This window comes from Poecilia reticulata, unplaced genomic scaffold (genome assembly GCF_000633615.1).
Source record: "Poecilia reticulata strain Guanapo unplaced genomic scaffold, Guppy_female_1.0+MT scaffold_508, whole genome shotgun sequence".
Classification (NCBI taxonomy): Eukaryota; Metazoa; Chordata; class Actinopteri; order Cyprinodontiformes; family Poeciliidae; genus Poecilia; species Poecilia reticulata.
The window spans coordinates 1-12,889 of NW_007615267.1; the positions used below are offsets into that span (position 1 = coordinate 1).

Consider the following 12,889-nt stretch of genomic DNA (forward strand, 5'->3'; position numbering starts at 1 on the left):
GGGGGCTGCGGGGGCAGCATGTCGATTGGTCTGTGTTACCCAGAAAGCAGTTGGGCACAATATCGCAACACCAACACCGTGAGTGAAACAATGACTGGGGCAGCTACTATATAAAGTATTTGGAGACCACTTTATTACTACACATGCTCATTTGTAGAATACGGAATAAATCGCGTCCCGTATCAGTTCAATAAGAGTCGCGACATTTAACATCCAAATACGGGACGGTTCCATATTTTACGGTACGGGTGGCAACCTTAGGCGCCACTGAATTAAATGCATAAAAAGTTCCTGTTTGCTTCTACTTACTGTCACAGCTGGATGTGAAACTGTTTAAAGTTCAGTTTGGGTTAAAAGTGCTGACTTCAAGAGCTTTAAGGACGAATCGTCATATCTATGAGTAAAGCTCCTAAAGGTTCGGTCAGGGTTTCCCCATCTGTGCCATCCGTGACACACATGAATTTTTAATGACGACATTAAAAATTCATACCTTGTTAAATGGTCCCCGGTTTAAAGCTCCTGGAATGTTGACTTTTTCCCCTCCTCTCATATCTATTTGTGTTTCTTCTAAGTCTGGGAAAAGCCTTATGCACGAATTCCTCCTGAAATAGACATATTTCTATAATCTGCTTATTTTTACTCCGCACTCACTGACTCGTGATTAGCGTGAAACATTAGCCCTCTTACAGAGACTTGACGTTAGCAGACATGAATTCGTGTCACTGCGGCCACAAAGTAAACATCAAGTCTGCTGTGTACGAGCACGAGCACACGGTATTGTGTGTGTGTGTGTGTGTGTCGCGTGCCGATGCGGGTGACGATGGCCGGTATTTACCGTAACGTACAGGTGTTGCCCCTCAGCCCTACTGAACATGCAGGTGATGATTCGGAGCTCCTGCGCGGATGGAGGAGGTGCTGCTGTAGTAGCTGGAGGAAACCTTCATTGAGTCTCTGCTATGTGACCATGTTTGGTAAAAGCTCCTGAGGAGCGGGGCTCTGAACAAGCCCCCTTGACCGAGTGCTGCTTGCTCACTCACGCAGGAGATGGTTTCAATCAAAGACCTACGCTCTCTCAACCCCCCCCCCCAAAAAAAAAAAACCTTACCCCCATCCCTGCTGCATCCTTTACTTCACTCATTTTCAGACCTATTCTAGGTCATTCGCTTACTTTAACGTTTCATCTCGTTTTGTGTGTTTGGGTCTCCGTTTCCTTTTTCTCTTTGAAAGTGACGTAATTTCTCGCCMAAACTGAAGTAAAAGGCGGGAGCGGTGCCAGTTTTCAGTAGCAGGTCTGGTAACGCTGCCTTGGCCAGAGGTTGACGAATGACTGGGCCGCTTCAGAATGCCGAGGAGGGATTTGGCTTTAAGTGGTGTGTTTTATCCCCCCCCTCCTCCACTCTGTTTTTGTTTCATAATGCATTTTATCAGCAAGAAGCATCTCTGGACCACACGGAAGTTAGTTTTTCAGTCAGATGGATTGTGCTCTAGAAGTATTTTCAAGTTTCCTCAAGACTTCGCTGAGTTCTGCTTAAACTCTTTTTTTGCGCCAGAGTAACACAAACTAGCAGCGTATATGGTGTTGTATGTAAAGTTACACATTAAAAAAAAACAGCAATATGTTTGGTTTATTTACCCTGAGAAAAGAAATAATTAGTAATTTCCAAATGTTTATTTTCCAAACTATTATGCTAGCACTAAAACTTTGGCTAGCATGCTATATACTTAGTTTGAAAAGTATATGCTTACTTTTAACTAAATATTTAGTTTACTAAATAAACATTTCATTTGGATCTAAATATTTAGTTTGCCAAATGAATAAGTAATTCGAAAGCTAAATATTTAGCTTGTGAATTACACGTTTAGTCTGAAACTCTGACATTTACAAATGTATGAAAACCATGGTGAAAATTTGACTTTGTAAAAATCAATACCCTCATTTTTTTGTCCACGACAGACTAAATAAACCGAAAATATTGCTGTTAATTTTTTTTCTGCATAACTTTACAAATGGAGCCCCATAGCAGTCGAAGGAAAATAATACAAGGCTTTCAAAATTTTGGCATTAATTTTGCTGGGGGCTCTTTCTGGTGTATCTCCACCAGTTATTCATGTTTTCTGACTAAAAAGCTCAAACCTTGTCAGACTGGATGATAGCATCAGTTTTCAAGTATTGCTTCAGATTCTTTGTTGAATTTAGGTATGTACTTTGACTAGGCCATTCTAACAAATGCATATGCTTTGCTCTTAAACTCCAGTCCTTGAGGCTGAGTGTCCTTAGATGCGTCTATCAAGATGGTCCAACTGCTTCCTACTATAGTCTTCTTCAACAACACCCAAGAAAAACTAAACCAAACCAACCAAATCTTTTTCTGGTCTTTAAACTGAAGGAAAGATGAGTCTTCCGTCAACTTTTCGTGTTCATCTTTATTGAAGAACAACACTTTCAAGTAATTCTCAGCGTTTTATCACTACAATTACAAGATAATTAGTAGTGGTCATTGTAGAGAACAAAGGTCTGAGTCATGTGGTAAAACTCAGTGACCCAGTGGGCCTTTTCGTAGTGTAGGCCGTTTCACATTAAAATCGAGAAAAGTAAGAAGGTCGTACCGATTGCATCGCATTAAAAGATGAAACGAAGAGGAAGGAAAGCCACACTGACAAAGTTATTCACTGGAAAAAAACCCCAAAACAAACAAAAAAAAAAATCCAGGCAAGACATCTGATTATTACCATTACTTTTTACATTCAGTCTCCACTATCGAACAAACACTGCCATCCTTGAGATGTTCAATTAATGAGCTTTCATTGTGTACACTTCATCACAGTTGACATCAGAGAATAAAAAGAAAACAAAATTGTCGCCTCAAAGTAATAACTTCGTTATAAGCTGCACCTAAGAGGTCAATCATTTCGATCAGCTCAAGGTTTTACATGATTCATATACATTTTCAGTTATAAGTTTGTGTTTAAATACTGTAATTCGTTCGTCAAACGAGCAGCTGTCTCCTCGCTAATCCGAGGCCAAACCGACGGTGCTGATTACAAATCATAGTCAGACTCCACATTAATTCACTGTCACATTCAGTTTTTGTTTTTTTTGTACAAAGCCCGGTGTGAGAGGCCAAAATAAAATCCCATTTTAATCAATTGTCAAAGTCCTCCTGTATGCAGATGATTAGGTGGTTTACTCCTCACGTTGTGCGATGAGTGCTGCTGCGTCAAAGAGCAGCCTCTGTCTAAACTAAAGGAGATCCAGACAAATTATCGAATGATTCATCTCAGCTCAGTCACTCTCAGAAAATCTATGATTTTTCTTAGATTTTTTTTTTTTCCTTCAACAGGCCAAATAAATGAGACGCAAGTTGTTCCGTAAATCCCTACAGGCCAGAATATTCTGATTGCCATCATCATCTGAAATCGTCCTAATGCCACTAAATAACACGTCCCAGCATTCACATTGGTAAGCCCCGCTGATAAACTGTCACAGAAAAAAGCGGGAGCTCCCTACGAGGGATCAGCTTTGGGTTAGGATACTCGACTGGATAATCATTGTGCAGGCGGGTTTAGAAAAATATACACACGGCGTATACACCAGGACATAATCATGCTTATCCAAATCCGACTAACATCCACTGTTTGTGTAAAAAAAGGCACAAGAGACTGTAGCCCCTCCTCTGTAAGTGGCAGACAGAAATAAGGGACATCCCAGAGATAGGGAGTGTGCTTTAGATTTCCACAGTGAAAAATACAACCAGACCGTCCCAGACGGCCAAAACTACCCATACATCCACGTTTACACCGGCGGCTTTTACAATGTGTGGAGTCGAGTAGTGCTGTGAATGTTTGAATGAACCGAACAGGTTATATCAATTCTTGTTTTAGTGTCAATAAAGAGCAAATAAAGTCGAGCTAGGTTTGAAAAGGGCTAATGAAAATGTGAGCCTAATGCTCAAGTGCTACCCGGGTTGCCCTTTACGCAGAGCAGAGTTCCGTATCAGTAATTGCAAAATGGAGTTGAAGGAACGGAAATGAAATGAAATAGAGAAAAATAAACAGTAGTGAGCCTGAAGCAAGATCTGCTGGCTACATGTTGCTGCCACTCGGATCTGGAAATAATATCAAACTCGACTCAGCTGTGCCCTGGTGCCAAAGTGTTAACGCACTGATGATTCATGGCGACTGTGCTAAATGCCATTAGCTTTACAAGCTAATAACAATCAGAGATCCAAAGAAGTTGGGGAGAGACTTTTTTTTTTAAATAAGAAGGGAAACTATTTTTTTATTGGGGCTGGCTGTTGACTGTGTCGGACGTCTGCAGGATACTGGAAGCTGTACGCATTACAGCAAAGTGCTTTTGATTCTTTTAAATAGTCCAGTTGCATCGATCATGTTGGACTAAAAAAAAAAAAAAAAACGTCGGCCATTTCTGGGAAATCTCACAGTTAAGGTTGAGGTCTAATAATGTGCACAGAGGCTGTTGTTTATGCGTAGTGCTAATTGTGATTATAAGATGTTAGAGACAGTTTAACCCTGGGACGCTGTTATTTGTTAGTTTTTAAATAATGAAAATCCAGTTTAGCTGCGGAGCTGTGTCACTGCGACTGTTCACCCAAACACATGACGTGACAGAGTCTCTAGTTCCAACATGAATAGCTGATAGTGGTGCACATTTCCAGCTGTGCAAAAAAAAAAAAAAAACAGAAGAAAGAAAAGCAAATAAAAGAAAATGGTGTGAGCTATATATTCTGCCATAATCTGGAGAATTTATTTTGAAAGAATTGTTGTATTTTGCTATGAACATTCATTCTATTGTTAGGACAGGTACATTTTTAATTTACCAAAAATGTGAGTTGAAAAATAATAAACTGTTGAAAAGAAAAAAAATGAAACAATCATATTGTGCATCTAGTACTACTACATTTTTCCATATTTTGAACTTTCAAATAATGTCCCCACAAAAGGCGCTTGTATGTCACTATCTGTGTGTGTGTAGAACTAATTCAACAACATACGAAAACTTAAAAATTCTAATAAATATCTTTTCTTTTACTTCAACCATCCCTAAGTTTTACATGGAAGGGAACCATATTGGATTTTGAGGTTACTTCTCTTAATTCTGACTTCATGTCTTTGTTTTTTTTTTTTTTTGCTTTAAACATAAGAACAAACTTAAAAAAAAATAAAATAAAAATAAAGTCCAAGTTCAGATAATGAAATAGAACTTGCTATAAAAGACTTGAGAACAACTGGAGTAACAACTTTCATCTCACACAAGCTTGATTTGACGATCTCGCTGCTCCCTCTAGTGTTCACTTCATGAACTACTCTACCACAGTAATGCACGTTAGAAACATTCAGTCGTTCTGCTTCCGGGGTACATTTGGTTAATGTTTGTGCTTATACAGGAAGCCTTGGCTCGGACCAAGAGTGATGATGTCGATCCCTGTCTTCTTCTTGTGAAACTAAATCGGAGAGATCCCATGTTTCTGTCTGCCAGGTCGTGGTTATTAGCAAACCTCTTGCAAAGAAATCACTCTGTATCTGTAAAAAAATAAAATAAAACAAAATACAAGTACTGGCAACTGGCATATAGAAGATGTGTTAACAATTAGAGAGTTTACTGCTATGCAGAAGGCACCTGCATAGATGCTGAACGTGTAAATACTGTAACATGCACAGCGAGGAGAAATCATCAAAAGTACAAGAAGTTCATGCTTTGACTATGCTCTGTGTTGAAGGAGGTGGAGAAGGGTGGGGAGGGGGCACATTTTGGAAGACAACCCCTTCCCCTACCCCACGCCCGCCCAGCCCACGATTAGATTAATGCAATCAATAATTAGATGGTGTTCATCTACCTTGACAGTTCACTAAGGCATCACAGAAATATGTCAGTCTTACCATGCTCTACAATGAAGATCTACAGTTTATACGGGAAAAACTGGGCATGCAGGCTGCCGGGCTGCTTCCAGCAGCACGGCGTTTCCAAATCAATCTGAGTCATGGACAAAGAGCGGGAGGGAAAACATCAAACGAAAAAAAGAGATTTCAAGCAACTCTACTGCTGACATTCTGTCAATCAGCTATGCTTTCAGGTAGGTACCGGATCTCAGGATCAGCCTGCAGTGCCTCGCAAAAGTGTTCACACCCCTCTTCTTAAAGACTCTCCCAACTACAGAAAGACTTCATTTAATGATAGACCAACACAAAGTGGCTCATAAATGTGGAGAGATTATATGAAGTGCTTTGTGTTCAGATTACCTTAAATAAATTCTTGGGAACTGATGGCAAATTCCTTCAAGTCAAAAATACTTCAATTAAATATTGTTGGGGGGGAACAAATGTGTTTGAATGGCTTAAGACAAAATTCCATTAGAGAGCTGGAATAGATTTATAGAGTATTTTCAATTTAGAAGTAATAGACAAAGACCTGCAGTTGGAACTGCAATAACATGACACGCACATCACACTTTTTAGGTGTTCATTCGTAAAAAAAATGTGAAATTCCTAATTTCATTCTCCCTATCCGACTGACTTTTTTTTTTTTTTTACACGTTTTTTTTTTGCGTCAATCAAGCACATAAAATCCAAATTAAAGACATTGAGGTTTGTAGTTGAAGTGCAACAAAATAGGGGTCTGAAAACTTTTGCGAGGCACTGATGATTCATTCTGAGAACACGGAGTGATGGCGCTGCGTTTTGGTGGATGGACCAGGATGACCTCCGAAACCGGAAGAAATGGGAAGTTCCTCGGAGATTCCGATGTCACGATCTTCACAGAAAAACTCTCTCCTTAGCTAAAAAAAAAAAAAAAAAAAAAAAACTACGCTTCTGAATAAATTATGATTATTTACAAAGTCTGTAAGGCAGGGGGAGAGGTAGAACAAAAACATTCCAGCTGAGGCAGAGGGTTGTAATGAATGTTGTACCGTCACAGCTAATGATACTGGCGTAGCAGCAAAAAACAAAACAAAACAAAATAAAATAACAATCTTGGAGAGTGTCGAGTTCTTAAATGAGATTTGGATGGAGAAGCATGGCTGGTGACGCAGAGAGGCGCTACTTATTATAAGGAGGCCACAGCAGGTAAAAACTGGGAGAGGCATCCTGGTGTTTTTATTTTCTGTCTCTTGTTCTGAGGTTTGATGGATTTAAGACAAGAGCCCTGTAGGTTGACCACATCTCCTCCGCCGTGGACGGGAAATGAGCTCCCAGCTGTTCATTGAAGGGAGGGATGGAGGTGACGATGATGGGAAGGGGTTCGGGGGAGGGAAGAGAAGAAACCTCAACTTTGTTATACCTCCACTATTATTGCTTTCCTGCTTTTCCACAGGCACTTCAGAGGATTAGGCTTTGGCTGAAGTTGAGAGCTGAAGAAGAGGCTGGGGGTGAAACGGAGAGAGATGGGAGTGACAGATGGTGCTAAAAGTGTGCTTGTGAACTCTAATTTGTTGTCTGCAACCGAAGAAAGCTACCTCCCAGCAGTAGAGAAATCACGCTCACTGGGGGAGAAGGGGGAGACAAAAAAAACCCAGTGAGGTTGGGATCGCTGGTGCTTGCGTGAGTCAAAGAGTGCGCTCCTCGTCGGAAACCTGAGGACTCCGAGACCGAGGGGCGGGCGGGCGGGCTGGGAACGCCTCCGCTCCCCGCGTCCATCATGCGGTCGAAGGTTCTTTGTCCCCGCGTTAGTCCGTGTGGTTGTTCGAGTGCTTCTCGTCCGCGTCGGCCTTGACCTTCCGCCTGCCTCTCCCCGTCAGGACTTTGTAGCAGCCGCGGGCGATCTTGTACATCCAGATGATGTTGAGGACGTCCAGGGCGATGCACGATGTGATCCAGGCCACCTGCGCTCCCAGGCCCAGCCGCTCGAACTCGGGTGTGCCGAACGTGGCGAAGACGCTCGCCCAGTAGGACGGCATGACGGCAATGCGGACGACAAAGAACACCACTGCCATTGCGACGCCGTTCAGCACCACCATCCGGTGTGAGCGGGGGTACTTTAACACCTCGTAGAACCACCTGAGGGACAGAGGAGGCAGAGGGGTGACGTCTTGAACACTGTTGCGTCACAGATTAGGGGTAGGTGATACGATACTTTTATTATTTATTATATTTTGTGGAGCTATTGTGACAAAGATAAAAGTGACGATAAGAATTATTTGGTACTTCTATTGCAAGAAACTTTAGGAATCTTTGTAACATACGATCGGCGCTATGATTGGCAAGTTATGAATCATAGCACCACAAAAACATCACTGCTCTTGGAAAAAAAATGTGTAAGTATAAAGCACTGAAGCTTGTGGTTTCAATTTGACTCCAAACTTAACCACAAATTTGAAAAAGTTCAAGACTTTGTAGGTAAATTTGTAGGGATTTGCCCGACATGCGGCCGTCTCACCTTTGGTTCACGAATGGCGTGGACAGCTCTGAAATGAGACGGAAATTGGCGAAATAAGGAAGCACCCCGCGTGTCTGCGAAAGCCAGATGAATGCATTAGTCAGAGAAACACGGAGTTTGATCTGCTTTTCTCCTCCTGGGGAACGGCATACTCACCAACACGTATCCATAGGCATACAGCGCCGCCAAGTGGTGGCAGACGAAAAAGCTGTCCCCCATTGTGCTCCAGTTACATGCTAGCAGGAAAAGGTCTGGGGAGGAGAGGTGAAGGTGGAAGAACTACTGAGGTTATGTAGTTAAAAGGACATTTAGAGGTTGAAAAATGCCTTAATATTAAATTGTAAATAGCTCAATAGATCAGCGGTCCCCAAACTTTTTCCTGAGGGCCACATAACTTTTCCCTTCTCTGGTGGGGGGCCAGAGTCAGTTGTTAGCAGAAAAAGTGCGACATTTGTAGGAGTGCCTAAATGTAAAAATCTGTTTTCCAGAAAGCACAATCAAAAAAAAAAAAAAAATCCAGGAAATAACACTATTTATGAAATAAATACCGTGTTTTCCAGACTATAAATCACACCGGACAATAAGTCGCAACCCCAAAGTAAAAAAAAACACAAAAACAAACGGTAAACATACACATAAGCCACTCTGGACTACAAGCTGCAGAGATCTCTGCCGCTCCAGGTTTTCCACAGTGATGCAGCAGCAGCAGAGGGGGGCGGACACCCAAAATTTGAGTCATAACAGGTCAATTGAATATCACATTTATTACGGTTGAAAAAGAAAAAGTTGCCAAGTTTAGATTTAACTGAACTGATTGCGGTCGTTTCAGAACGGTAACTCTAACAGTAAAAGTGCTGATCCTTCGTGTTGCTACTAACGTGCTAAATGAAAATAGGCACTTTCCTCTGCTTCTTCTTTAGATTTCAACAGCAGCTTGCATCCATTATTATTGCACTACTGCCATCTATTGGATCCTAATATCTATGCCTCAAATTCTCATAATGATCCCAGTATTATTTAAAAAAAAAAAGAAAAATCTTCTTCTTCCCCTTGATGCTATTTAACTGATCAACAACATTCTCAAATTTCAATCCCCTTTTAAAATCTAATTCCGTTTTAATGGGCACTTTCTTCTTTTATTTCCAATTTTGACTTCCAATAATTCACGTCCTGCTAAAGAGCCCCCTGGTCGTTGAAGAAAAATCCACATATAAGCCGCAAGGTTCAAAGCTTAGGAAAAAAGTAGCCGCTTATAGTCCAGAAAATACGGTATATGAAAAAAAAATCTAAATGCTTTCTGGCACTGTTCAGGGGACTGAAGAAAATAAGCAAATAAAATAAAAATCTGACTCGGTTTCATTAAAATACTGCTTGTTAAATTTACTGCTGAGCAGTTAAAAAAAAAAGAAAAAAAAAAGGAAAGTGTGTCTAAAATTATGTGGTGGAGGGACTTTGGATTCATACATGCCACACTTTTTCTTATTTCTATTTATTAAAAAAATTAAGAAAAACCACCTATCTGGTTGTCACGTGATAAAAGGTTCAAAGGATAGCTACACATGCTACAAGAGGACAAGTTGCAAAAGTATTGATAAGGAACTTAACAAAATAATGACTGCCACGTCGGGCGCAAAGGTAAATGATCAACAGAGGTCGAGGAAGGCGCTTACCGTAGAGGAGGTAGCCACAGGTTATGGCTACATTTAGTTTGACCAGATTAGGATCACCCCTGTGGAACAGCAAACAAAGTGTAAAGGTACATGCAGGACAGCTGCGACGTTATTACAATCAATGTCAGCAAACCAGGAGGGGGATCTGCTGACTCATATGGGAAGCTTAGCGCTCAAATCAAAAACACACAGCATATATCTGAAGACTAATTAACAGACAATCTGGAACAGAATCACTATCATTCATGCTTGGTGGTCATTCAAGATCATATCTTATCTATGTGGAGCTACAGCTTGGTTAAAACTGACATGTTGATGGGACAACCGTAAAGAGCAGTACGTTTGGGACGAGGAGAGACGTTCTCGTTATGATCCGGCTCTGGAGGATTTTAAGTGTCTGTGAATAATGTCGATTTCCAGCAACAATGGAGGAGATGCCTTTGCTTCAGTTTACATGTGATGGTGGTATCAGTTGCAGGTATCGTGTGGCACATGGCTGCCTGACGGTTCCTGTAACAGGACCTCATGTTACTGCACATGTGCTAAAAAAAAAAAAAAATTTCACACTACAAGGGGCCAACGCACAGAAACACACACACGCACACACACACACACGCACACGCGCACACACACACACACTCCGTCGGGGTTTCCTCCAGTTTATTATAAGCCTGGCGGGCCATCACGCTTTACTAAACCCCCACCCCCTCCACCAGGCTAAGTGTTGTTTATTTTAATGACACTTAGGGTTTTTTTATACACCAGTAACAGTGACAGAAAAGATGGACTAATATAGTAGATGCTTTAATTTGCGTCGTCCCTGCATCTGCCAGTTGGCCTCACACCATTATTTCCAAATTATAATGTCTGCTCATGCACCTCCAAATGTTTGTAATTTTTAACATTTTTTACCACAGAAACACGGTGGGCCGCTTGTGGACTGTGCTAGCGCCCCCTACCATCAAACTTAGCAGGTTTTCTGGGGAAAACCCTGTTCAGTTGTCATGTAGGTACATAGCAATGATTCCCCAACTCAGTGCAGACCTGAACCTAAACACAGCTGACCATCCACTGTCAAGGATCATGATAAAGTCAGCCAGGATTTTTCTATCATCCTCTCATTAGTGACCACTAACCACTTATTCAGTTCTTGTTCTAAACTCTTCATACACTGTGCAGTACCTGGTGACTGGTACAGCACAAAAATAAACTGGGAAGTATAATTGTAAACAGTGCGTCACAAACATATTTATAGCATGTTAGTACAAGTAGCTGCATTAATGCTAGGAATCATATTCCGGCCACAGGCCCAGAACTTATTAAGAAAACATATTTATTAATTGAGAGAGTGCATTAGCTAGAAGAAAACCGAGCATGAACTCTGTGTTTAGTGGCCAAATTAGTCAGATGTGGGTGGTAACTATTCTGTTGACTCAGACTGGCCAGATTTTCAGCTCAAAACCTGCGATGGTGGGGACAGGACAAGGCAGGATATTTAAGAAAAAAATGTAATGGAAAAAATATAATTGATAGATGACCTCCACTTTAATGGAATTGCATATTCTTCCCAACATAAATGTAAAACTTCAAAATTCTATCAATTCCTTTAGTCCTTAGTTGGTAGTTGTTGCTCCCAATGTTTTTGCCTATTAATGTGTCGTACTATAGAAGGACTAATAAAATATCGTTTTCTAGGTCTCTGATATTTTAAGTCCCGTTCACACAAAGACCATTTTAGGTCTGCAATGGCTTCTTTTTGTCTTGACTGCGTCCACAAGGATCCAGCTTTTTGGGAGACCAAAAATGATCACTTTTGAAAGCAGGTCCCAGAGTGGATACATTTTAAAATGAATGCTTCATGCTTACACTGAGTTGATTTCTTTTTTTAATTAAAAGATGACGTAGTTCGACCTCTCTTTCTCCCTCTATTCCGCATCAGTTTGTTTTTTGTGTCATTCTGTGGCAGTGTCACAGCGCCACCGATTGGCCCGGCATGTCTACTACAGTGCTTTCAGTGTTTATTTTGTTAACTGTTTACATAAATTTACCGCCTTCATTTCCGTGTGTACGGACCTTAGACTGACGGCTAACTACTACTGTAAGAGATGAGGACAATGTTTTGCAAATTTCAGTCTCGCTGAAATTTGGAATAACAGCTGCAGATAACTATCATTGTCCAGACACTGTTTTTTCTTTACCAATACACAATGTCCCCATCAGTCTCCACAAACTTTGGAAAAATTGAGAAAGTTTTATGGATTCTAATTGCTCCTAATCCAATGAGGAGTTGAGTGTTGTGTTAGGAGCAATTAGAATCCATCCAACTTATCATTGATTTTCAAAATGTGAATGCATTACACTTAAAACATGCATAATGCTAATGTAACCCAGTCTAAATTAAAGGTATTTTGTTTTGAGTTAAGTTCATGGAAGGTATAATAATTTAGAATGTATTAAACATGTTTGCTTAAATATGTTAAAATTGTTATAAATAAGTGTTAACAAAAAGCTGTACTTACAGGTACTTGAAGTAATATGGTTAAGTTAAAATAATTTGGAAAAATGTAGTTAAAACTGTTTTATAGAAAAGTAATCTTCAACATATTTTATTTTGAAGGGCTCATGTTTGAAAGAGGAAGTTGTATAGAGCAAAGCAACTTTGCTCGTCCGTGATTGGCTGAGGATTAGGAAGGGATAGAAAAGTAGGGGAAGACACAAAAAACGTGAGAGAGAGAAAAAAAATGGAAAGAAAAAGAGATGAACCGCGCTGAAAAAACGTGGCGGACTTATTAATGAACGAGTGTCTTGCAGATATTTAGACTTTCAA

At 40.6% G+C, this 12,889-nt stretch overlaps 1 protein-coding gene across 1 annotated transcript; it reads right to left on the reverse strand.

Annotated features, from left to right (window-relative positions):
* Positions 1–2,404: 2,404 nt before the first annotated feature.
* On the reverse strand, positions 2,405–10,630 carry LOC103461048 (transmembrane protein 56-B-like). The gene is made up of 4 exons (XM_017303567.1): positions 10,063–10,630; positions 8,549–8,643; positions 8,393–8,466; positions 2,405–8,013 (listed from the first exon to the last, which is right to left on the reverse strand). Exons 2-4 carry the CDS (start codon positions 8,609–8,611, stop codon positions 7,683–7,685), a joined length of 468 nt encoding a protein of 155 aa, XP_017159056.1. The 5' UTR covers positions 8,612–8,643; positions 10,063–10,630; the 3' UTR covers positions 2,405–7,682.
* Positions 10,631–12,889: the final 2,259 nt, after the last annotated feature.